At 42.7% G+C, this 24,531-nt stretch overlaps 1 protein-coding gene and 1 long non-coding RNA gene across 3 annotated transcripts in view; one reads left to right on the top strand and one right to left on the bottom strand.

Moving 5' to 3' along the window:
* Nucleotides 1–24,531, bottom strand: part of MARCHF1 (membrane associated ring-CH-type finger 1) — an 843,574-nt gene that overhangs the window by 4,017 nt on the left and 815,026 nt on the right. For both annotated transcript variants that reach the window (XM_067737026.1, XM_067737025.1), the window contains one exon: nucleotides 11,081–11,228. In XM_067737026.1, coding sequence (XP_067593127.1) covers nucleotides 11,081–11,228 — 148 coding nt within the window. The remainder of the gene's footprint in view (nucleotides 1–11,080; nucleotides 11,229–24,531) is intronic.
* Nucleotides 58–22,883, top strand: LOC137224069 (uncharacterized). The gene is made up of 2 exons (XR_010943215.1): nucleotides 58–6,867; nucleotides 8,754–22,883. It is a non-coding gene; the product is annotated as an uncharacterized lncRNA (long non-coding RNA).

Here is a 24,531-nt window from a genome sequence, read left to right as displayed (position 1 = left end):
ATCTTTAAAGGAAGTGAAAGAATCAGACTTTAGGATCCTCTTAAGGTAATGTAATAGGTACATGTGTGGGATTGTACCCATGGGTTCCCTCCCCACCCTCATTACCTTTAAAATTAAAAAAAAGAGAAAGAAGCTGCCACATCTCAGAATTCCTGAGTACAGACATGCATAAGATTTAGAATTTTAGTCACTTGTTTTATCAGTCTTACATTTTGTTACTGAGAACCATCTCTTTCTTAGACATCAATCAATATTTTCTCTTAATTTCCATCACCATAACTAGAAATGGACTTTCTTTCACAAAGAGTTTTTAAAACTATGTCACGAGCATTTCTGTAACTACAGCAGTATTTACGCCACATATAATTACAAATGTTAAATATATGATGGTCAAGAGACCACCTCTTGCCAACATTAGGATGGTATGGAGGATGTGATAGCTGCCTTCATTCATGTGAGAGACCGTCAAGTAAAAGAGAAGGGTGGGTTGGAAACCACACTTTAGGGAAGTCAGGTTTTACTTACTTGTAACAGTGAATAGAGTTATAAGAAACATCCTGTCTATATTTTGTAAGAGTGACATTTATGAATACTTTATGCTTCTGGAAGCAAACTGGACCCCTGCCCCATTTGCCTCACGTTGAAGGGCTTGCCTTGTTCCTTAATCCTGTCTATGCCTGACTCACTGAGCTGGGGGGACCAGCAGCTTACAACTGAGGGTAGTTGTGTGCCCTGGGCCACTGAGCAGTGTCTGGAGATGCTGATCGTTATACCTGGTGTTGGGGGGGTGCTACTGATTTCTTAGTAAGTCCTGTGATGCTGCTTTGCCAGCATCCCGCATTGTGTAGGACAGCAAGGAGTTAACCTAGTCCAAAATGCCAATAGTGCTGAGGTTGAGAAACCCTGTTGCAGAAGATGATCACGTTTCTTTATTTAGAATTTTTGCTCTCAGCTGTTCAATTGAGCAGTAGTGTCTCCTTGTTTAGAAGGATGTTAACCACAGACAAGCTGAAGTGTGTTTTGTCTCCCATTTTTAGGGAAATCCCCATGGATTACATCTCATTTTCCCCTCTGATTCCTAAATGACACTACCACCTGTGACACTACCAGCTGTGCCCTGGAAGTGCCTGGAGATTGTCTCCTTCCAAGCCTCTGCCCATGATATTTCTTCTCTCAGAATTTTGCTTCTCTATTTCTGAATGTCTACCTGTCCCACAAAACCTGACTCAAATAATTTCCAGCTGGGGATAAGCGTTCTCACTCTTCCAGTTTCATGTTATTTTTACACCTGTGGCATGAGTCGCTCTCTGACGTAAGTTATTTGTTCTCTGCTGTGCCATAACCTTGACAGTGCAGGATCTACGTCTGGTTGGTCTTTGTTTTCCACGCTGCCTTGGCTCAGTGGACATTTTAAGGATGAAGGAAAGCTTTTAATATATATAAAGCTTTGATATATGTCTTTCTCTGTCTGACTTACTTCACTCAGTATGACAACCTCTAGGTCCATCCATGTTGCTGCAAATGGCATTATTTAATTCTTTTTTATGGCTAATATTCTATTGTATATATGTACCACTTCTTTATCCATTCCTCTGTTGACGGACATTCAGGTTGCTTCCATGTCTTGGCTATTGTAAATAGTGCTGCTGTGAACATTGGGGTGCATGTGTTGCTGCTATGAATATTGGGGTGCGTCTTTCTGAATTATGGTTTTCTCTGGATATATGCCCAGGAGTGGGACTGCTGGATCATATGGTAGTTCTATATTTAGTTTTTGAAGGATCCTCCATACCGTTCTCCATAATGGTTGTAACAATTTACATTCCCACCAACAGTGCAAGAGGGTTGCTTTTCTTCACACCCTCGCCAGCATTTGTTGTTTGTAGACTTTTTGATGATGGCCATTCTGACTGGTGTGAGGTGATACCTCAGTGTAGTTTTGATGTGCATTTCTCTAATGATCAGTGATGCTGAGCCTTCTTTCATGTGTTTGTTGGCAATCCGTATATCTTCGGAGAAATGTCTATTTAGGTCTGCTGCCCATTTTGGATTGGGTTGTATGTTTTTTTTGATATTGAGCTGAATGAGCTGCTTGTAAAATTTGAAGATTAATCTTTTGTCAGTGGCTTCATTTGCAAATGTTTTCTCCCATTCTGAGGGCTTTTAGTCTTGTTTACAGTTTCCTTTACTGTGCAAAAGCTTTGAAGTTTGATTAGGTCTCATGTGTTTTTGTTTCATTTCCATTTGTATAGGAGGTGGGTCAAAAAGGATCTTGCTGTGATTTATGTCGTAGAGTGTTCTGCCTATGTTTTCCTCTAAGAGTTTTATACTGTCTGGCCTTATATTTAGGTCTTTAATCCATTTTTGAGTTTTACTTTTGTGAATAGAGTTAGCGAGTGTTCTAATTTCATTCTTTCACACGTAGCTGTCCAGTTTTCCCAGCACCACTTATTGGAGGCTGTATTTTCTGCACTGTATATTCTTGCCTCCTTTATCAAAGATAAGGTGACCATATGTGCTTTGGTTTATCTCTGGGCTTTCTATCCGGTTCCATTGACCTACATTTCTGTTTTTGTGCCAGTACCATATTGTCTTGATTACTGTCTTGATTACTGAGCCTGATTCCTCCAGCTCCATTTTTCTTTCTCAAGATTGCTTTGGCTATTCGGGGTCTTTTGTGTTTCCATACAAATTGTGAAATTTTTTATTCTAGTTCTGTGAAAAATGCCAGTGGTAGCTTAATAGGGATTGCGTTGAATCTGTAGATTGCTTTGGGTAGTATAGTCGTTTTCACATGTTGATTCTTCCTTTCCAAGAACATGGTATATCTCTCCATCTATTTGTATCATCTTTAATTTCCTTCGTCAGTGTCTTGTAGTTTTCTGCATATAGGTTTTTTTTCTCCTTAGGTAGGTTTATTCCCAGATATTTTATTCTTTTTGTTGCAATGGTAAATGGGAGTGTTTCCTTAATTTCTCTTTCAGATTTTTCATCATTAGTGTATAGGAATGCAAGATTTCTGTGCATTAATTTTGTATCCTGCAACTTTACCGAATTCATTGATTAGCTCTAGTAGTTTTCTGGTAGCATCTTTAGGATTCTCTATGTATATAGTATCATGTCATCTGCAAACAGTGACAGCTTTACTTCTTCTTTTCTGATTTGGATTCCTTTTATTTCCTTTTCTTCTCTGATTGCTGTGGCTAAAACTTCCAAAACTATGTGGAATAATAGTGGGGAGAATGGGCGGGCAACCTTGTCTTGTTCCTGATCTTAGTGGAAATGCTTTCAGTTTTTCACCATTGAGAATGAAGTTGGCGGTGGGTTTGTCATATATGGCCTGTATTATGTTGAGGTAAGTTCCCTCTATGCCTTTCTGGAGGGTTTTTTTTATCATAACTTTGTCTGGTTTTGGTATCAGGGTGATGGTGGACTCGTAGAATGAATTTGGGAGTGTTCCTCCCTCTGTCACATTTTGGAAGAGTTTGAGAAGGATAGGTGTTAGCTCGTCTCTAAATATTTGATAGAATTTGCCTGTGAAGCCATCGGGTCCTGGGCTTTTGTTTGTTGGAAGATTTTTAATCACAGTCTCAATTTCAGTGCTTGTGACTGGTCTGTTTATATTTTCTATTTCTTCCAGGTTCAGTATCTGAATGTTGTGCTTTTCTAAGAATTTGTCCATTTCTTCCAGGGTGTCCATTTTACTGCCATAGTTGCTTGTAGTAATCTCTCATGATCCTTTGTATTTCTGCAGTGTCAGTTGATAAGTCTGGCTAATGGTTTACTAATTTTGTTTATCTTCTCAAAGAACCACTTTTTAGTTTTATTGATCTTTGCTATTATTTCCTTCATTTCTTTTCCATTTATTTCTGATCTGATCTTATGATTTCTTTCCTTCTGCTAACTTTGGGGTTTTTTTGTTTTTCTTTCTCTAATTGCTGTAGGTGTAAGTTTAGGTAGTTTATTTGAGATTTTTCATGTTTCTTGAGGTATGATTGTATTTTTCCTGCATCCCATAGGTTTTGGGTCATTTTGTTTCCATTGTCATTTCTTTCTTGGTATTTTTTGATTTCCTCTTTGATTTCTTCAGTGATATCTTGTTTATTTAGTAGCATATTGTTTAGCCTCCATGTGTTTGTATTTTTTACAGATTTTTTTTCCCTGTAATTGATGTCTAGTCTCATAGTGTTGTGGTCGGAAAAGATACTTGATACAATTTCAATTTTCTTAAATTTACCAAGGCTTGATTTGTGACACAAGATATGATCTATCCTGGAGAATGTTCCATGAGCACTTGAGAAAAATGTGTATTCTGTTGTTTTTGGATGGAATGTCCTATAAATATCAATTAAGTCCTTCTTGTTTAATGCATCATTTAAAGCTTGTGTTTCCTTCTTTACTTTCATTTTGGATGATCTGTCCATTGGTGAAAGTGGGGTGTTAAAGTTCCCTACTATGAATGTGTTACTGTCGATTCCCCTTTGATGGCTGTTGGCATTAGCCTTATATATTGAGGTGCTCCTATGTTGGGTGCATAAATATTTACAATTGTTATATCTTCTTCTTGGATCGATCCCTTGATCGATCCTTCTTTGTCTCTTCTAATAGTCTTTATTTTAAAGTCTGTTTTGTCTGATACGAGAATTGCTACTCAGGCTTTCTTTTGATTTCCACTTGCACAGAATATCTTTTTCCATCCCCCCACTTTCAGTCTCTATTTGTCCCTAGGTTTGAAATGGGTCTCTTGTAGACAGCAAACATATGGGTCTTGTTTTTGTATTCATTCAGCCGATCTGTATCTTTTGGTGTGAGCATTTAGTCCATTTACATTTAAGGTAATTATCGATATGTATGTTCCTATTCCCATTTTCTTAATTGTTTTGGGTTTGTTATTGTAGGTCTTTTCCTTCTTTTGTGTTTCCTGTGTAGAGAAGTTCCTTCAGCATTTGTTGTAAAGCTGGTTTAGTGGCACTGAATTGTCTTAGCTTTTGCTTGTTGGTAAAGGTTTTAATTTCTCCATCGAATCTGAATGAGATCCTTTCTAGGTAATCTTGGTTATAGGTTTTTCCCTTTCATCACTTTAAATATGTCCTGCCACTCCCTTCCCGCTTGCAGAGTTTCTGCTGAAGGTCAGCTGTTTACCTTATGGGGATTCCCTTGTATATTATTTGTTGTTTTTCCCTTGCTACTTTTAATATCTTTTCTTTGTATTTAATTTTTGATACTTTGATTAATATGTGTCTTGGTGTGTTTCTCCTTGGATTTATCCTGTATGGGACTCTCTGCACTTCCTGGACTTGATTGACTATTTCCTTTACCATATTTCAACTATAATCTCTTCAAATATTTTCTCAGTCCCTTTCTTTTTCTCTTCTTCTTATGTTGGTGTGTTTGATGTTGTCCCAGAGGTCTCTAAGACTGTCCTCAATTCTTTTCATTCTTACAGTAGTTATTTCCACTATTTTATCTTCCAGGTCCCTTATCTGTTTTTCTGCCTCACTTATTCTGCTATTGATTCCTTCTAGAGAATTTTTTTTTTTTTTTTTGCAGTACGCAGGCCTCTCACTGTTGTGGCCTCTCCTGTTGCACAGCACAGGCTCCAGACACGCAGGCTCAGTGGCTATAGCTCACGGGCCCAGCCACTCCACGGCATGTGGGATCTTCCCAGACCAGGGCATGAACCCGTGTCCCCTGCATTAGCAGGCGGACTCTCAACCACTGTGCCACCAGGGAAGCCCCTTCTAGATAATTTTTAATTCACTTATTGTGTTGTTCATCATTGTGTATTTGCTCGTTAATTCTTCTAGGTCCTTGTTAAACGTTTCTTGTATTCTCTCCATTGTATTTCCATGATTTTGGATCATCTACTATCATTTCTCTGAATTCTTTTTCAGGTAGACTGCTTACCTCCTCTTCATTTGTTTGGTCTGGTGCGTTTTTACCTTGCTCCTTCATCTGCTATGTTTTTATCTGTCTTCTCGTTTTGCTTAACTTACTCTGTTTAGGGTCTCCTTTTTGCAGGCTGCAGGTTCATAGTTCCCATTGTTTTTGGTGTTTGCCCCCAGTGGCTAAGGTTGGTTCAGTGGGTTATGTAGGCTTCCTGGTGGAGGGGACTAGTGCCTGTGTTTCTATTCATGTATTCCACAGATTCAGGTACATCAAGTTGATGGAGATTTAATCTGCTGCTCCTGAGGCTTCTGGGAGAGATTTCCTTTTCTCTTCTTTGTTTGCACAGCTCCTGGGGTTCAGCTTTGGATTTGGACCTGCCTTTGCATGTAGGTCGCTGGAGGGCATCTGTTCGTTCAGACAGGACGGGGTTAAAGGAGCGGCTGATTCGGGGGCTCTGGCTCACTCAGGCTGGGGGAAGGGAGGTGTATGGATGCGGGGTGAGCCTGTGGCAGCAGAGGCCGGCGTGACAGTGCACCAGCCTGAAGCGTGCCGTGTGTTCTCCTGGGGAAGTTGTCCCTGGATCACGGGACCCTGGCAGTGGCGGGCTGCACAGGCTTCTGGGAGGGGAGGTGTGGAGAGTGAGCTGTGCTCGCACACAGGCTTCTTGGTGGTGACAGCAGCAGCCTTAGCGTCTCATGTCTGTCTCTGGTGTCCACGCTGATAGCCGCAGCTCGCACCCGTGTCTGGAGCTCCTTTAAGCAGCGCTCTTAATCCCCTCTCCTTGCGCACCAGGAAACAAAGAGGTAAGAAGAAGTCTCTTGCCTCTTCGGCAGGTCCAGACATTTTCCCGGACTCCCTCCCGGCTAGCCGTGGCGCAGTAACCCCCTGCAGGCTGTGTTCACGCCGCCACCCCCAGTCCTCTCCAGGCGCTCCTACCGAAGCCCGAGCCTCAGCTCCCAGCCCCGCCCACCCCGGCAGGTGAGCAGACAAGCCTCTCGGGCTGGTGAGTGCCTGTCAGCACCAATCTTCTGTGCGGGAATCTCTCCCCGCACCCCTGTTGCCGTTCTCTCCTCCGCGGCTCCGAAGCTCCCCCCACTCCGCCACCCGCAGTCTCCGCCCCGCGAAGGGGCTCCTAACGTGTGGAAACCTTTCCTCCTTCACAGTTCCCTCCCAGAGATGCAGGTCCCGTCCCTATTCTTTTGTCTCTGTTTTCTTTTTTCTTTTCCCTACCCAGGTACGTGGGGAGTTTCTTGCCTTTTGGGAGGTCTGAGGTCTTCTGCCAGTGTTCAGTAGGTGTTCTGTAGGAGTTGTTCCACGTGTAGATGTATTTCTGGTGTATCTGTGGGGAGGAAGGTGATCTCCACGTCTTACTTTTCAGCCATCTTGAAGGTCTCTCTCTCCTTAACTAGTTTTAATGGTAATTTTTATTGTGAGTAAACATGAATGATACATGTACAATTTGTATAAACACTTTGTTTTTTTTTTAAAATAATAATTTAGTATGTGGGGTTTTTTTGTTTTTTTATAAATTTATTTATTTTTGTCTGCGTTGGGTCTTCGTTGCTGTTCGTGGTCTCTAGTTGTTTCGAGCAGGGGCTACTCTTCGTTCTGGTGCGCAGGCTTCTCATTGCGGTGGCTTCTCTTGTTTCAGAGCACGGGATCTAGGTGCAGGAGCTTCAGTAGTTGTGGCTCGTGGCCTCTGGAGTGCAGGCTCAGTAGTTGCGGTGCACGGGCTTAGTTCCGCAGCATGTGGGATCTTCCCGGACCAGGGCTCGAACTCGTGTCCCCTGATTGGCAGGTGGATTCTTACCCACTGCACCACCAGGGAAGCCCTAAACACCTTGTTTCCATTTATCTGATGCAAAGGCAAGTTCATGGTGTTTTTGGTGGTTTTGAAAAATGAATCATAGAAAGTTTGGAGAATATTCAGTCCAATTTAGTCAACAAATGAGAAAAGCAAGCTTCTGAGTGATAAAAAGCAAGCTTCTGAGTGATAATTATTTTGTTGAAGATAACTAGCACATGACCAAGGCAGAAAGAGACCCTGTCCTTCTGATCATTTGCCCAAGTTGGTGTTTACCACTTTGGCGTTGTTAACAATAAGAGCATGTGTAATTACGTTAAAAAGGAATGTTTAAGCAACATTGCTGAAAAGGCGAATATTATATGGATGGCAGGGAAGTGATTTTTAAGACATTCTCAAAGAAATGTTAACAGCCAGTAGGCACGGCACAGCCCTGGATGTTGTCGGAGGCTCACAGGGGAGTGAGACAAAATCAATTTCTTATTCTAGTCCCTCGCTTCTATGCATTTAAATGGTCCTGCGGCAGCCCTAACATCTATAGTCCCTTTAATAGACAGCATGGGGCTTTGCTGGTGGCGCAGTGGTTAAGAATCTGCCTGACAATGCAGGGGACACAGGTTTGAGCCCTTGTCCAGGAAGATCCACATGCCGTGGAGCAACTAAGCCCGTGCGCCACAACTACTGACCTGCACTCTGGAGCCTGCGAACCACTACTGAGCCCGTGTGCCTAGAGCCTGTGCTCCACAACAAGAGAAACCACCGCAATGAGAAGCCTGTGCACCACAACGAAGAGTAGCCCCTGCTCACCACAACTAGAAAGTCCGTGTGCAGCAACGGAGACAAAATGCAGCCAAAAATAACTAAACAAATAAAAATAGACAGCATGAACTTTTGTTTTGTTTTCAGCACACAGATAAGTACCCTGGAGCATTCCTCTAGAATATGTAAAGAAAGGCAGGAGGAGTAATTGTTCTCCCAAATTAGAGTTGGCAACATGGATAACTTAGGGAGTTAAAGTTTCAAGTACCATGTATTTAGTTTTGTTTTCCTGTTATTACAGCTCAGAAGATGCTGTTTTATATTCGACCTCCACTCTGGTTAAAGAAGGCAATTTGTTCCTCCTCAAATGTTTTCAAGAGGGATTTAAAATATTTTGACTTTTAAATTATGCAGTTTTTTCCAAAACTTTAAAAGCCAACTCAGGATCAGCGCCCCCTGTTCCAATGCCAAAGGAAGATTAAAATAATAACTCACACAGATGCCCACACTACCTGAAAATGTGCACTTTGGGAAGTTAGGTGTTAAATACAACTTGAACTTAAGTGCAGAGAGTCTTCTACTAAAAAACTTTTACAAAAGTCACCATGGTCCCATTTGAAATTACCCAGGTCAGGAGCTGTCCCTCTGGTCAGTGACTCTGTAGGAATAACCACAGGGACTGCTTTGTGATAAAGATCTTGCTTCCTATTTCAGAAGCTCTGAACACTGAAGATAAAAGCTATCTCATTTTCACTTGCTTTTAAGAAACTGAAAATAGGGACTTTCCTGGTGGTCCAGTGGTTGAGAATCTGTCTTCCAGTGCATGGGATGCCGGTTCGATCCCTGATCGGGGAACTAAGATCCCACGTGCCGCAGGGTAACTAAGCCTGCGTGGTGCAACTACTGAGCCCACACGCTCTGGAGCTCATGTGCCACAACTAGAGAGAAGCCTGCGTGCCGCAATGAAGAGCCCACATGCCGCAACGAAAGATCTCACGTGATGCAACGAAGACCTGACGCAGCCCAAAATAAATAAATATTTTTAAAAACCTGAAAATAACTTTAAAATGGTTGAGAGTCCACCTGCCGATGCGGGGGACACGGGATTGTGCCCCGGTCTGGGAGAGTCCCATGTGCCGCAGAGCGGCTGGGCCCGTGAGCCATGGCTGCTGAGCCTGCGCGTCCGGAGCCTGTGCTCCACAGTGGGAGAGGCTGCAACAGTGAGGGGCCCGCATACCGCAAAACAAAAACAGAAGAGGACACTGTCTCTGGAGAACTCCTGCCACACACATGCTCCAGCTACATAAAACACATCCTGGGGGGTCTGGGGTCCTGGTCCTTTTGAGCCCAGCCCTGTTCTGCCCAGAAGCAGCACCCAAGGAGCACGAGAAGGGGCCCCCCCCCCCCCGCTTTTGTGACTCCCAACAAAGAGACACAGAAGACAGAAACCTCTGCTTTAAAAAATTCTTTTCCTCCTTCCTTCTTTCCCTCACTGCCTCTCATCTTGTTCTTTCTTTCACCTTCTTTTCTTGAGGGAGACACAAACTTAGTGTTATCATCTGAACAAGTTCTCCTTCCAAATTCACTGCTGGTTTTCTATATAATATATATATTCCCCCCCCCCAGGGGGAGGCTAGGGGAATATTCCTCACTGTTTCACCTGCTATGATTTAGGCTACAGGCTAAAAGCCAGCAGAACCTGCTGGGAAACAGAACTGGGTACGGAGGTGAAGATAAACAAGCCATTTTTGCTCCCGTTTTGAAGGACCTATCCATTGAAAATGTTACAACATGCCTCAGTGGTTTTAAGACATCTCGCTTTGCAGACTCCATACCATCCTTCACTGTCAAACTCAGCGCAGCAAATATTTCAAACTGCAGTGTTAACCTACTCTATCAAATTACAGCGTGCCAATCAATAAGCTGTACCACATCTCTGCTAACTGCCATCTTATTTGTGTGTTACAAGAAGCCGACTGGGCTGAATTAAATACAATGAAAGACCTTCTATTTTTACCGCTGTTTGCCTCTTCCCATCAGGCAGAACCTGATACTTACCAGCTCCTTGAAAAGCCTAAAGTGGTGCATGGCCTCTGTATATTTCTCCCCCACTAAGGTTTACTTGATAAATCTTATTTCTCAGCTTGGGAACCCTGTGTGCTCAGTGCTTTATAGTCTGAGCGGTCATCAATAACATAACCGGAGGGCTTCCCTGGTGGCGCAGTGGTTGAGAGTCTGCCTGCCAATGCAGGGGACACGGGTTCGAGCCCTGGTCTGATCCCACATGCCACGGAGCAACTAGGCCCGTGAGCCACAACTACTGAGCCTGCGCATCTGGAGCCTGTGCTCCGCAACGAGAGGCCGCGATGGTGAGACGCCTGCGCACCGTGATGAAGAGTGGCCCCCGCTTGCCACAACTAGAGAAAGCCCTCACACAGAAACGAAGACCCGACACAGCCAAAAAAATAAATGTGGGATTTAAAATAAATAAATAAATAAAATAACATAACTGGAGCAGACTCCGTCGCCAGTACTGGGTGTTGCTCATGCACCCAACATGCTCTGGGAAACATCTTCCCTGCCTGTCTCGGGATCCAAGAGGGAAAGAGAATGGACACATGCTCTTACCATTATCATTGCCTTGCTTGATTTCCTCCGCTGTCCGATCAATCAACACGTACAAAGACCAGACCACGCAGGTGATGGCAATGACGTGGAAGGTGACAGAGCAGAATATCTTCCTCCTCTCACTCCTGGTCATCTGCAGTTTCTCCCACTGCAATTACAAATGAATCACACACAACTGAATCCCCAACCCGTAAATGTTGCTCCCCATTTATACCCCAGGCATAAATCGTGAATCGAGGGAAAACACTGAAGAGCTGTCATTTAGATGACACTATAATACATAAGTCTTTGTGTTTGAAAAGATCTGAAATCATAACCCGTGGAGTTATAATAACTTAAGCATACATTAAAATGAAAAAAAATTCCTATTCTCCAAATGAATGAAATTAGGTCATTCCTGGTTTGCTACCCTGTAAGTTCCCTTGTCTGTAACACGAAGGGGCCAGTTTTATACTGTACAATTTTCAGAAATCATTTCCACTCAGGTGTCTGCATATTACTTCTCTGTGGTCCTAGGTTATAAGCAGTAATACATAGTCTCTTCTTGGATTAATACATAACCTGATAGAGTGTTGCATTCTTGAATGTGTCAACTTAACAAGTATTTGAATGGTATCTGTGAGAGAAAGTCAACATCTGTTCACAACTCTTCTAGAAGACAAATTTTATCCTCCTGGCAATGGGAGGTGGTCAGCTGCAACCCCTTCCAGAGCAGCCTTGCTTTTCTGCTGCCACTACTGTCACAACCACTGTCCCCAAGTCACACTCCTCAGAAAGTTGAGGGCTGCCCCCTCAGCCTTCGAAAGGGGGAGGGCCACAGTGTTTATAGTAAGAAGTCAAGGATTACATGAGGGAACATCTCCATTATTTACTTTGAAGTAATAAGCTCTCAAATGAAATTTTTGCTACCAAACAAAATTTTAATGCCTTGACAGTGACACTATCACTTGATTACTGTGTTAGGATTTGATCTTTATTTTTCTTTGCATATTTCTATAGGAAAATCAAACCACTATGATCTTATTAAATCATGGATTATTTCAGTAATCCATGATTCTTTACATTCTTTTTTCTTAAAAATTGAAGTATAGTTGATTTACAATATTGTATTAGTTTCAGGTGTACAGCAAAGTGATTGTTTTATATTATGTAAATGTATATATATATTCTTTTTCAGATTCTTTTCCATTACAGATTATTACAAGATATAATAGCTCCCTGTGATATATAGTAGGTCCTTGTTATCTGTTTTCTATATAGTAGTGTGTATCTGTTAATCCCAAACTCTTTTTTTTTTTTTAACATCTTTATTGGCGTATAATTGCTTTACAATGGTGTGTTAGTTTCTGCCCCACAACAAAGCGTATCAGTCATACCAAACTCTTAATTTATCCATTCTCCCACCCTATCCCCTTTGGTGACCAAAAGTTTGTTTTCTATTTCTGTGTCTATTTCTGTTTTGTAGATAGGTCCATTTGTATCTTTTTTTAGATTCCACATATAAGTGATATTATATTTGTGTCTGTCTGACTTACTTCACTTAGTATGATATCTTTAGGTCCATCCATGTTGCTGCAAACAGCATTATTTCTGTGGCTGAGTAGTATTCCATTGCGTGTGTGTGTGTGTGTGTGTATGATATATCACATCTTCGTTACCCACTCCTCTGTCGATGGACATTTAGGTTGCTTCCATATCTTGGCTAGTAGTGTGAATAGTGCTGCTATGAGTCGTCACATTCTTTACCTGTTATGCTCTTGCTAAAGCAGAATTCTTAGAGCTTCAGAAGACACTCCTTTCCCATCCCACCCCACCATCATGCTCCATGAAGCCCTGGCTCTGCCACCAGCTCTGAGACATGGGTGAAGCCTTCGGTCTTTCCGGGCCCAGGTGCCTCATCTTCCTTAGAGTCAGAGATGTGACAGGTGTGGTGGAGAATACACTCCTCTCCTTTTCCTGCATTAACAGACCAAGCCTCTGAGGGTTGGCACTGTGCCAGCTGAAGCTACTTTCCCACCTTCCTGGCAGAGGTGACAAGGACTGTTTCCTACCGGTGAGATGTGAGTGGCTATCTCCCGGGATGCTGAGTTTTTGTCTTCCTGACATAGGAATTGCCCCTTCCTCCTTCATTTTCTCTCCTTTGCTATTAATTAGGAATTCCTAATTAATGGTATAAGCCCCAACAGTCATCGTACAAACCTTGAGGAAAAGTCTTGAGAATCGGAGAGACCTCAGCTAGTCGACCACAGCTCACTCCCAGCTGCCTGTCATATGCGAGGGAAAGAAAGCCCCGTCTGACTGAGCCATTATTTCTCAGGCCTCTGCTCCTGGCTGTCAAATGCCATTCCTGATAGGATCAAATGGAAACCTCCTAACTTCCCTTCCGGTCTGAATGTGAAGGTCCTATCACTTCTTTGTGAGAGAGCACAATGCTTAGAGTCTGATCATGACCCTCTAGAAAGCTGCTTAAACATTTTAGAAAAATAAATGTTTTATTTACAAACACTATCCGTTCCTCTCTTGCTGGCCGGTTAGTCATCACAGAGTTTTCCTTACAGAGTCTGTTAGAGCCAACTAACCATTCGTACCTCATCTTGGACTTTCTTTTCCAACAAACTATATGTTATATATTATTCTAACTAAATAATGGAAAAATCTTAGTGATGAAGCTATGGGGAAACCAGATGCTTCAATCTAAAATCTATTTTCAATCAATATTGAATTGAGAAGATTTCAGGATGTGCATCTTAGCTTTTATCAAAACTTCACATCATAGGTGTGAAAGATTTTTAAAATTTCATTTTGTTATTGATTTATTATGTTAATCTGAATAATTTGTGTGATAATAGAACAGAATATTATTGCTTGGCAACAGCATTTTGTGATTTAATAACTATTTCTTGGATTACCTCAGACTCCAGTATAACCAGATAAAAAGTGCAGGATGGTGCAGAAGGGCAGCTTTACATGTTCAAATTTCCTAAACGTTCCAAGCAGATGGCGATACCTTCATACTAAAATATTCATACCAAATCAACCCTCACTTGTAAGTCTGGCTTTGGGAAAAACGCTTAAAAAGTGAATCTTCGGGCTTCCCTGGTGGCGCAGTGGTTGAGAGTCCGCCTGCCAATGCAGGGGACGCGGGTTCATGCCCCGGTCCGGGAAGATCCCACATGCCGTGGGGCGGCTGGGCCCGTGAGCCATGGCCGCTGAGCCTGCGCGTCCGGAGCCTGTGCTCTGCAACGGGAGAGGCCACAGCAGTGAGAGGCCCGCGTACCGCAAAAAAAAAAAAAAAAAAAAAAAAAAAAGTGAATCTTCTTCAGTCTAAGGAGCGTTTTGATGAAGTGGCTGAAACACATTCTTCAAAAGTAATGAGCCTCAAATAGAAAAATATCAGCGGGCCTGACAGGGATGAACCAAATTCCTTTTAGTTCCAGACAATAGAAGCTCTGAAGCTGTCACTTCCTAATCTCAGCAGCGTTTTAAGAAGTGGAGTGTAAAAGGACCAGCAAACGTTGCTATTTTTCTTTACAAATCCTCTCAGGGACCACTCAGGAATTCACCAGACAGCACACGAGTAAACGCGGTACCACAGCGCCCTCCTCCTGACGATCATATCACTGCACACGATACCCAGCACCAGGCATTCACTGAAACGTCATCAATTTCATAAAATGTTCGTCCACATTTTTGTACTTTCAGGTTTATATACAAAGTTTGAATAAGTTTCGCAAGCCCCCCAGTGAGAAGTGGATCGAGAAGGCAAAGATAGAAATCTTATTTTAACAAAGTTGTCACGAAAGGGCAAATACTAATTTATTATTTGGGATGCTAAAATTCAACACCATCAGTTCGCAAAAGATTTTGTGATAGCACAGCGCTAATCTGCACAAATGCACATTGCAGCGGGCTTCCCTGCCCAGTTTTATAAAGTAATGGGTGCTTATGCCCACAGACCACGTGTCCGTTGTGAAACCCCCCCAACCTGTGGAGCATTAAGGGGAGGGAGCCTCCTGGGTGCTCAGTTTTAAGCGGACACGTCTCTGCAGGGGGTCTCAGAGGAGCTGGTGGAAGTGAGCAGACGCAGCAGGGCGGGAGGGGAGGCCGCCTTGAGCGCCTGGGCCTCTTTCCTCGCCAGCCCTTGCCCTCCTCGGCCCGCTCGTTCCCTTCACCTGCAACACCAGCTTCACAATCTTAGCGCCTGGGACCTCGCTTCCCTTTACAGGATCCCTGGGTCTCTGGCACCTGTATACCGTCCTTAGCCTTAGGTCCCTTATCCAGACCCCTCAACGATAGAGAGAATTGAACAGAACTCCGTTATTCAACTTAGAAATATACAATTAGATCGTTCTGAAAAGACTTCCAAATTGGAGCCAAAATTGACGCAGATACTGTTTCTGTGAAATTCGCCGTTTGCTCTAGCGAGATGAAACTGATCAAGTTTTCTAATTTAAATTACTTGTGTTTGCCTTCTGTCCTAAAATATAAATTCAAAAGCACTGCCTAATGAGAATGCTTTTTTAATGTATTTTTTGTTGAAGTATAGTTGAATTACAACGTTGTGTTAATTACTGTGGTACAGCAAAGTGACTCAGTTATACATATATACACATTCCTTTTTTAATATTCTTTTCTATTATGGTTTATCACAGAATATTGAATATGGTTCCCTGTGCTATACAGTGGGACCTTGTTTATCTATGGGGCAGAGGTTCTTAAAGAGCTTCCCTAGGAGCATCAGGATCAACATGGGACTTGTCAGTGTGACATTAACCAAAGGAGGAGGCCATTTGGCTGACGTGGCTCAGTGCCTGGGCGCCCACATGAACAAACCAAAATCTAAGCCTCTAGACGTCTCACAATGGACACCAGTCAGAAAGTGTACACGATGCGAGCTGGTCCCTCAACAGAATTACAAATAACCAGGTACACAGACTGCCTGGTTTTCTTGCTAAGAGTCAAAACCTCAAATGTGACATCCATAAATGTTCTGTGGGTCTACCACAATCTCCTGGAAAAACTCTCCCCCCCCATAGTGTTCTGTTCCCTTTTTGTCCACCAATAATTACTACTTAGCATCGTTTATGCATGGTCCCACGTGAAGGGGTATTATACATTTCTGATTGAATGCAGCTCCTCCATTTCCCGTGGTAACAGGACAAGAGGAAACGGCCTCACGCTGCAGCAGGGTCTGGGACCCACATCCAAAGAACTCGCAAGCAGGAACAGTGCGTGTGGGCATGTGCAGTGAACCTGTGAAGTCTCCCGCTGAAATGTAACTATGGGATTGCCAGCTCTGATTGCAGGACATTTGGAGCCTATGTTGATCTGGAGTTGGGGGAGGTAGTCATTGACATGCAGGGCAGGAAAGATAACACTGCAAGCAAGTGGCGGTCTTACTGAAAAGTGGTTTACAAATTTTCCCACAAAGAAGAGGAATACTTGCGAACATGGAATCAGTGGCTTCATTTGCTACCACCCTTGGCATCCGGAACTACTGAGTAATGGGTATTACCTGGACATGGAGGGAATAATAACACAGATTCTTCAGCTCTGGGAGTCCTTATAAGTAGAAGTAGTTTTCAGCCTTGGCTGTCTAACAGAAGCCTCTGGGCAGGTAAGGTCCCAGCACACATACCAGACCTCACTGACTCCATCACCGAGAGCACACTTGGTCCGTGGTCCAAGCATGTCTGCTAAAAATGAGGGCTCTGCCACTACGTGCTGTGTGCCCTGGGCTGGGTTACTTTAATCCTCTGTCCTTCCATTTCCTTACCTGTAAAATGGTGGTAAGAATAGTATCTACAGCAGCCACAATGGAGAAAAGTATGAAGTTTCCTCAAAAAACTAAAAATAGGGTTGCCATCTGATCCAGCAATCCCACTCCTGAGAATATAGCTGGAGAAAATGCTAATTCGAAAAGACACATGCACCCTGATGTGCATACCAGCACTATTTACAATAGCCAAGCCATGGAAGCAACCTAAGTGTCCACTGACAGATGACTGGATAAAGAAGATGTGGTACAGATATACAATGGAATTAACCGTAAAAAAGAATGAAATTACGCCATTTGCAGCAACATGGATGGACCTAGAGATTATCGTACTAAGCCAGAAAAAGACAAATATCATATGATATATGATTATATGTAGAATCTAAAAAGTGATACAAATGAACTTATTTATAAGACAGAAACCGACTCTCAGTCATAGAAAACAGAATTATGGTTACCATATTTTAATCTATGAAATCGATAAACAACAATGTCCTACTGTACAGCACAGGGAACAATATTCAATATCCTGCAATAAACCATCATGGAAAAGAATGTGAAAAAGGATACATATGTATATGTATAACTGAATCACTTTGCTGTACACCAGAAACCAGCACAACATTGTAAATCAACTCTACTATACTCCAATTAAAAAAAGAATAGTACTACAGTACAGGGTCAAGTTTAAGTGAGTTAATGCACATAGTGAGAAGGGTATCAGGCACTTGGAAAGAATTCAACAAATGGTTATCATAACTTGGACCCTGCAGCACCACGGCACCTCAGCCAGTGAGACTCTGGTTGCTTTTTTTTTTTTTTTACGGTACGCGGGCCTCTCACTGTTGTGGCCTCTCCCGCTGCGGAGCACAGGCTCCGGACGCGCAGGCTCAGTGGCCATGGCTCACGGGCCCAGCCGCTCCGCGGCATGTGGGATCTTCCCGGACCAGGGCACGAACCCGTGTCCCCTGCATCGGCAGGTGGACTCCCAACCACTGCGCCACCAGGGAAGCCCACTCTGGTTGCTTTTACCTTCATGTTGATACCATCACTGGGGGGTGGGGATGAGTTGGGATTTGGTCATTTTGCAGAATTAAGGCAGTCAAAGCGCCCCACCCCCATCTATTTTCCAAGTACAAATAGATTTTTCTGAATATTGGCTCTCATAGCAGAGAAATACAGTTTGTTTTTGTTGACTGTTTATACAAAGAAGGGCAAGTGAATGAATTACTGTGCATATCCTAGGTGGACTCTCTTGTTGAAAGACTGCACAACAATACACCCTTTATTGTTAGGACTGGAGAATATATCACAGGTTGCAATGTATGTCCCAGTAACTTCTCATTCTTTTTGTCTGGGAATTCAAATCAAAATGTTATGTTAAAGCCACCTAAGGAAATACTGTTTTCGGTGACAGTTTTCACAGAAGATTAAAGGGACTCAAATATTCCACATAAACTACAGCACTGATGCGAGCGTGCGGTTATAACTGTGTCTTCCCCAAGTAATGTAATCCACGAGAGGCAGCCTGGTGGGAAAGATGCCCCAGGGCTGCTGTTCTGTCTTCGGGATCGTAAAACCCAAGCGGCTACCTGAGAATGGGTAAGTAAAGAAATGGCTCTTTTTCCTCAAAGGTAATTCACTTGGATTTCTATACATAATGACTCTTACTGTTTGCTTTTCAAAAACATGTTTTGAGGCCAGCTGACACAACAGGGCTTTACCCAGAGATCTCCCATCTTTTTACAGGATTCACAGTGGTACCTGGAACGGTTCCATTGAGTAGAAAGGTAGGGGGTGTTATAGTAGGGCCAATTCCACTTGTAACAAAAATCCGAGCATTACTGAAATATCATTTTAAAACTTGAGGAAAACGTGCACCTATTTAAAACAATAGCAGTACAAATATATTATACTGACATGCTTGTCACAGTCATTTGTAATGGGATAATAAGTTACCATCCCAGTGCTGGTTTAGAGAGGCGTCAGCTACCTGATGAGAAACTGCCCAAATGCAAAGACACCAGTAGAATCAGAGGCCAAGGGAACAGAAGACGTTGCGAAGAGCCTGGGTAGCAGGGGGTCTGGGCGGGAAGCAGGGGGTCCGAGGTGGTGGGAGGGGAGCACACTGGGACATTCAGGTGGAAAAGGCTGGAAGCCCGCTGCTCAGAGAGGCCCTGGAGTGAAGTGACAGGATGCAGACTCGGGTCTGGCACGGTGGATTAGAGCCTGGGCCAGGGAACCTCACCTGTCTGACTTGGGGCGAGGAAACTACCTCCTGAGCCCTCGTTTCCTGGATGGTACAACTGGGATGTGAAACTATCCCTTGTAAAGGGTTGTGGTTAGAATTATATGAGCATAATATCCATACACAGTTAGCACTTCGTAAGCCGTCAAGTAAATCAGGGATCTTTAGCTGGTTTATGAAACAAAGTTTCATGCAGTTCACAGATGTTTAATTAGGCCCATAGTGGGCTTTATAAAATTATAATTATTCTTGAATTCCTTGAAATGTAACAAACTCAGTTTGCTTTAGTCTCCACCAGTCTTTGGTTTACACCCTGCCCACCCACTCATCTGTGTCACCTGCTTGGTGCCTGTGGGCAACTGAATTTGTGACTCTGGAAGTGAGAGCATCAGTAAGCAAAGTTCTTCAGTGAGATGAAAGCCACAATGTGCAAAACACATCCAGAGCTTTCAGGATCTTGAAAAGAGCTGTCGATCGTAGAAGCCAACACGAGAGGTATCAGAAGGGCCAGTAGGTTCTAAAGAGATGCCCAGAAGGGAGCAGTCAGGAAGATCCAAGTTATCGTACTGATTTGCTGGAAGGAGTGTATTAGGAAACTGGTGTGTGACAATATTAATCTTACAGGTATAAATGGCCTAAAAATACTGTGGCCAGTAAATCCAAGGTTTCTAAAATCTTTTAATAAAACAGATTAGCCATATTCAGCCAACTTGATCAGGATTAAATTTTTCCCTATGTAATATGTATGTATATTACACATTAAATGTATATCTAAATATATATGAATCTCATGTTCCTTGAAGCAATTTTTCTTATGAGCCTTTTCTTGATTTCCCACTGTTTCAAGGAGTTCACGAGAGATGGAATTTCCTAAAAGTTTTGAGCAAGGCATTTGTAATACAGAAAAAGTTTGCTGAGTGAAATCATCCACTAGAGGGCGCAAAAATATCACAGATGAAGGGATTATAGCGGAAAATAAAGAAACGGACACAGGCTTATTTTATAGGTGTCCTCTCTAGAGGGAGATATACAATGTGGTTCTGGGGAACATGTGCATTGGAATTGCTATGGTAATAGCTAAAAGGTGATTTCCTAGGCTCTGTCCAGATCCATATCTGGGGGTAGAACCTAGGTATCTGCATTCTTAATAAGCACTCCAAGTGATTTTTATGTGTTGAAGTCTGAGAATAGCTTCCCTGAGGGGGAAAAGAAACCCAGAGAAATATTTTAAAGAGGAGCTGCAATTTCTAATACTTTTTCACAAGAGTGAAAATATTCCACCCACCCCATATCTGGGTTGACTAACATGTTGTCATGTAAGAACACAAACTACTTAAAGAATTAATAGATGCATTTAAACAAAGTTACTTTAAAAATATTTAACCAGGGGGCTTCCCTGGTGGTGCAGTGGTTTAGAGTCCACCTGCCAATGCAGGGGACACGAGTTCGTGCCCCAGTCCGGGAAGATCCCACATGCCGCGGAGCGGCTGGGCCCGTGAGCCATGGCCGCTGAGCCTGCGCGTCCGGAGCCTGTGCTCCGCAGCGGGAGAGGCCACAACAGTGAGAGGCCCGCGTACCGCAAAAAAAAAAAAAAAAAAATTAACCAATCTTGCTTGTCCGTTTTCCCTCAAAGGTTATGGAGAAAATATCATATGGTACATTCTGGAAACACTAAGAGTGTGTTACTGCTTCAGGCATGTTGAACCAGTGGAGAAATCTAGGGTGCTGAGTCTAGGGGATACTTAATTATAGGCTGAGACTTCAAGAAGCAAACAGGAAGGAAGTTGGGCTACATCTCATAAGATGGCACGCCACCTCTTCCCCACGGAGCCAAGCCCTCGCCTGGGACTCTGGGACTCGCCCTGCTGTCCGCAGTGTTCTCTCCAGAAGCCTGTTTCTCTTTAGTGAGTATCCACAGTGCACACGGGGTCTTCACAGGCCAGGTACCAACTTGTGCTTAAATGATCATAGCCTTGCACTTGAGGAGAAATTGCCTGTGTGCTAAGTAGAACCAGAGACTGGCAAATTAGAAGACTTTAAAAGGACCCAGTTTTGAATTTGGAATTAACAGACACGTTACTATATATAAAATAAACAACAAGGACCTATTGTATAACATAGGGACTATACTCAATACCTTGTAATAACCTATAATGGAAAAGAATCTGTAAAAAGTACATACATATATATATATACCTGAATCACTTTGCTGTACACCTGAAACATAGTAAATCAACTCTACTTCAATAAAAAATATATATGTTTAAAAAAAGACACATTTTACCTCCTCATTTTCTAGATGAAGAAACTGAGGCCAAGAGAACTGAATTGATTTACCCAGGGTAATACAGTAAGTTTTAGTAGATTTTTTTTCCTAGCTCTGTTGGGTGGTAGATTTTTATCATCCAGAAGCTAACTGTTGAAGCATCACAAGGTATCGGGTATTTATTCTAGGTGTCAGGGAGCAAGGCAGCCAAGACTCCTTCTTTTAAGAAGCTTACACTGGTGTCATAATTGTGGATTTTTCTGTATTTGCTGGAACAGGGGACTGTATAATTGTCCCTCAATCAGATATAATGGGCTTTCGTTTCATAAGCGCTTCTATCCCTTTCCCAGATGTCTTTTATTGTGTGTGTGTGTTTTCTGTACTTATCTTTCTAAAATACTCCTTTGGGTGGCAACAAAGAAAAAGAGAAGTTTCTCCCCAGAATCGCTATGGTGCAGTAGTGCCAGCCTGATTCTAACGACAGCCCACGGTCAATGCTTATTTTCATGTCTGAACGTTGTATATAACGTAACTGGGTTGAGTTTTTTTGTTGTCTTTGTTACTGTTGTTTTTTACTCTCAGAGTATTTTAGTCAGATAAAAATTTGAAATAAATCAGATAAATAAATATATGGTCTCCTCAGCCTGAATGGCAGCTAATGAAGGTTTAATCTCTCTCAGTATTGATTCACATTTTGCAGATAATAATACAAATAAAACAAATAGTGTTTTAGGTAATATATTTTAAAATCAGTTTTATCAGTACTTTGACATCAAGCATAATTAATTGGCTCAATATATTACCTTTGAACTTGTTTTTGGCATTTTTATCGACTCATCTTTTGCTAAGAATTTTGTCCTAAAACTGAAGACTTTTTATTAAAGAGTTCTTCAGACTTTTCAGGGGTACAGGCACACCTCAGAGGTGTTGTGGGTTCAGTTCCAGACTGTCACAATACAGTGAATATCACAAAACAGCGAGTCACACAAGTTTTCTTGTTTGCCAGTACATATCAAAGTAATGTTTACACTATACTGCAGTCTATTAAGTGTGCAATAGCATTATGTCTAAAAAACAATGTTCATACTTTAATTAAAAAATACTTTATGCATAAAAAATGTTAACCATCATCTGAGCCTTCAGTGAGTTTTAATCTTTCTGCAATAGTAACATCAGAGATCACAGATCACCACAAAAATATAATAATATTGAAAAAGTGTGAAATATTTTGAGAATTTCCAAAGTGTGACTCAGAGATAGAAAGTGAGCAAATGCTTCTGGAAAAATGTTGCCAGTAGACTTGATGCAGGGTCGGCACAATCGCTCAATTTGTAAAAAATGCAGTATCTGTGAAGTGCAATTAAGTGAAGCACAATAAAATGGTTTGCCTATATATAAATTCCAATTTTATGTAAAATGCTGTATTTCCTTTTTCTGGGGAGAAGTCTGTAATTTGCATTGGATTCTCAAAGAGGTCTGAGACATTTTCTGGATTAAAAGCCCTTGCTTTAAACTGCTCTCCCTTGAATTGGTTTAATAGTACTGGGTACATCCACTTTTTACAAAATAAGGAAGCCCTGGACTGGGGAAGGATGAGAGGTACACAGAATCTCTACAGGCTGGAAATGAAACTTGTGGTCTGGGGACTTGACAAGTTTGGGAAATGAAGAATAACTCTGCAACCACAACTGACCAGATTTCCTCATCTGCAGAACCTAGAGTGGGTTCCCATCCCAAATGCTGCTTCTCAGCCTTCTGGGTGGTGGGAGAGAATGCGTGATGCCTGCTCGTGTTGTCACGGAGGTGCTCATATAAGAGCATCTTTATAAGAAAAGCAACTGTTCCCATCCTACCAGCCCCACATCTAGTTTTTCCTCCATTTTTTTTTTTTTTTTTGCGGTACGCGGGCCTCTCACTGTTGTGGCCTCTCCTGTTACGGAGCACAGGCTCTGGACGCGCAGACTCAGTGGCCATGGCTCACGGGCCCAGCCGCTCCGCGGCATATGGGATCTTCCCGGACCGGGGCACGAACCCGTGTCCCCTGCATCGGCAGGCGGACTCTCACCCACTGCGCCACCAGGGAAGCCCTAGTTTTCCTCCATCTTGTGAAGAAGTTGCTTTGACTAGGGAAAGCTTTTGGGTGGCTAAGCATCTCCTTTCAGTTTCGAGAACACCAGAATGGTGTGTTCAGGTCCTTGCCAAGGCGTCTGTTTCCTGAAATGATCCCTTAGTCTGACTGCTGTGTGTGTGGAATTTCTTGGGACACACGTGAAAATTGTTCACATTCTAGAACAGATTCCACTTCCCTTCCTGGAGCTTAAGAGTGAGAAGTGAATATGAAAGAAGCTCTTATTCAAAAGTTCTTATTTAATAGTCTGTCATTTCCCCCTCCCCCGATCTTTATGGAAATCAAATAAAAATGGGTTAGCCCTGTTTCTTTCTATATGTCATTCATTCCCAGTTATTAAATTTTTGAAAATAAACACCTTTCTGTGCAGCAGATTCACTATCAATTTCTCTAGCACCACTGAATCCCTGCAAAAGGACACAAATTAAATGGTAAGACAATCTAACATAACTCCAGTAATGTGTTCTTATAAAAGCAATGAGGTGGGGGGCTTCCCTGGTGGCGCAGTGGTTGAGAGTCCGCCTGCCGATGCAGGGGACACGGGTTCGTGCCCCGGTCCGGGAAGATCCCACGTGCCGCGGAGCGATTGGGCCCGTGAGCCATGGCCGCTGAGCCTGCGCGTCCGGAGCCTGTGCTCCGCAGCAGGAGAGGCCACAACAGTGAGAGGCCCGCGTACCGGAAATAAAACAAAACAAAACAAACAAAACAATGAGGTGAAGTTCAGTTATCCCCATTGAAAATGAAGAAGGAAGGTTTAATAGTCCCATTTAAATATTCCCTTGTACCAAAGATCATAAAAGCCTTTTGATGCTTGAGCTGAGTGTAACAAAGGGAAAGAGCACGAGGTGAACTTGGGGTTAGGTGACAATTTAGAGTGGTGTGGGGCAGATTTGTCTGAGGAAACTGCAAAGACTGTGTGAGTGTGAGAAAGGGAGACGGGATGCGACCAGGTGATGATGAGCCTTGAGCACCAACCCAAAGCGTGGGAATCCGCGGCATGGGATTGACGCGGACGCATTAACACGCGGGGAGA

This window comes from Pseudorca crassidens, chromosome 4 (genome assembly GCF_039906515.1).
Source record: "Pseudorca crassidens isolate mPseCra1 chromosome 4, mPseCra1.hap1, whole genome shotgun sequence".
Lineage (NCBI taxonomy): Eukaryota > Metazoa > Chordata > Mammalia > Artiodactyla > Delphinidae > Pseudorca > Pseudorca crassidens.
This window is presented reverse-complemented; position numbering and strand designations above follow the sequence as displayed.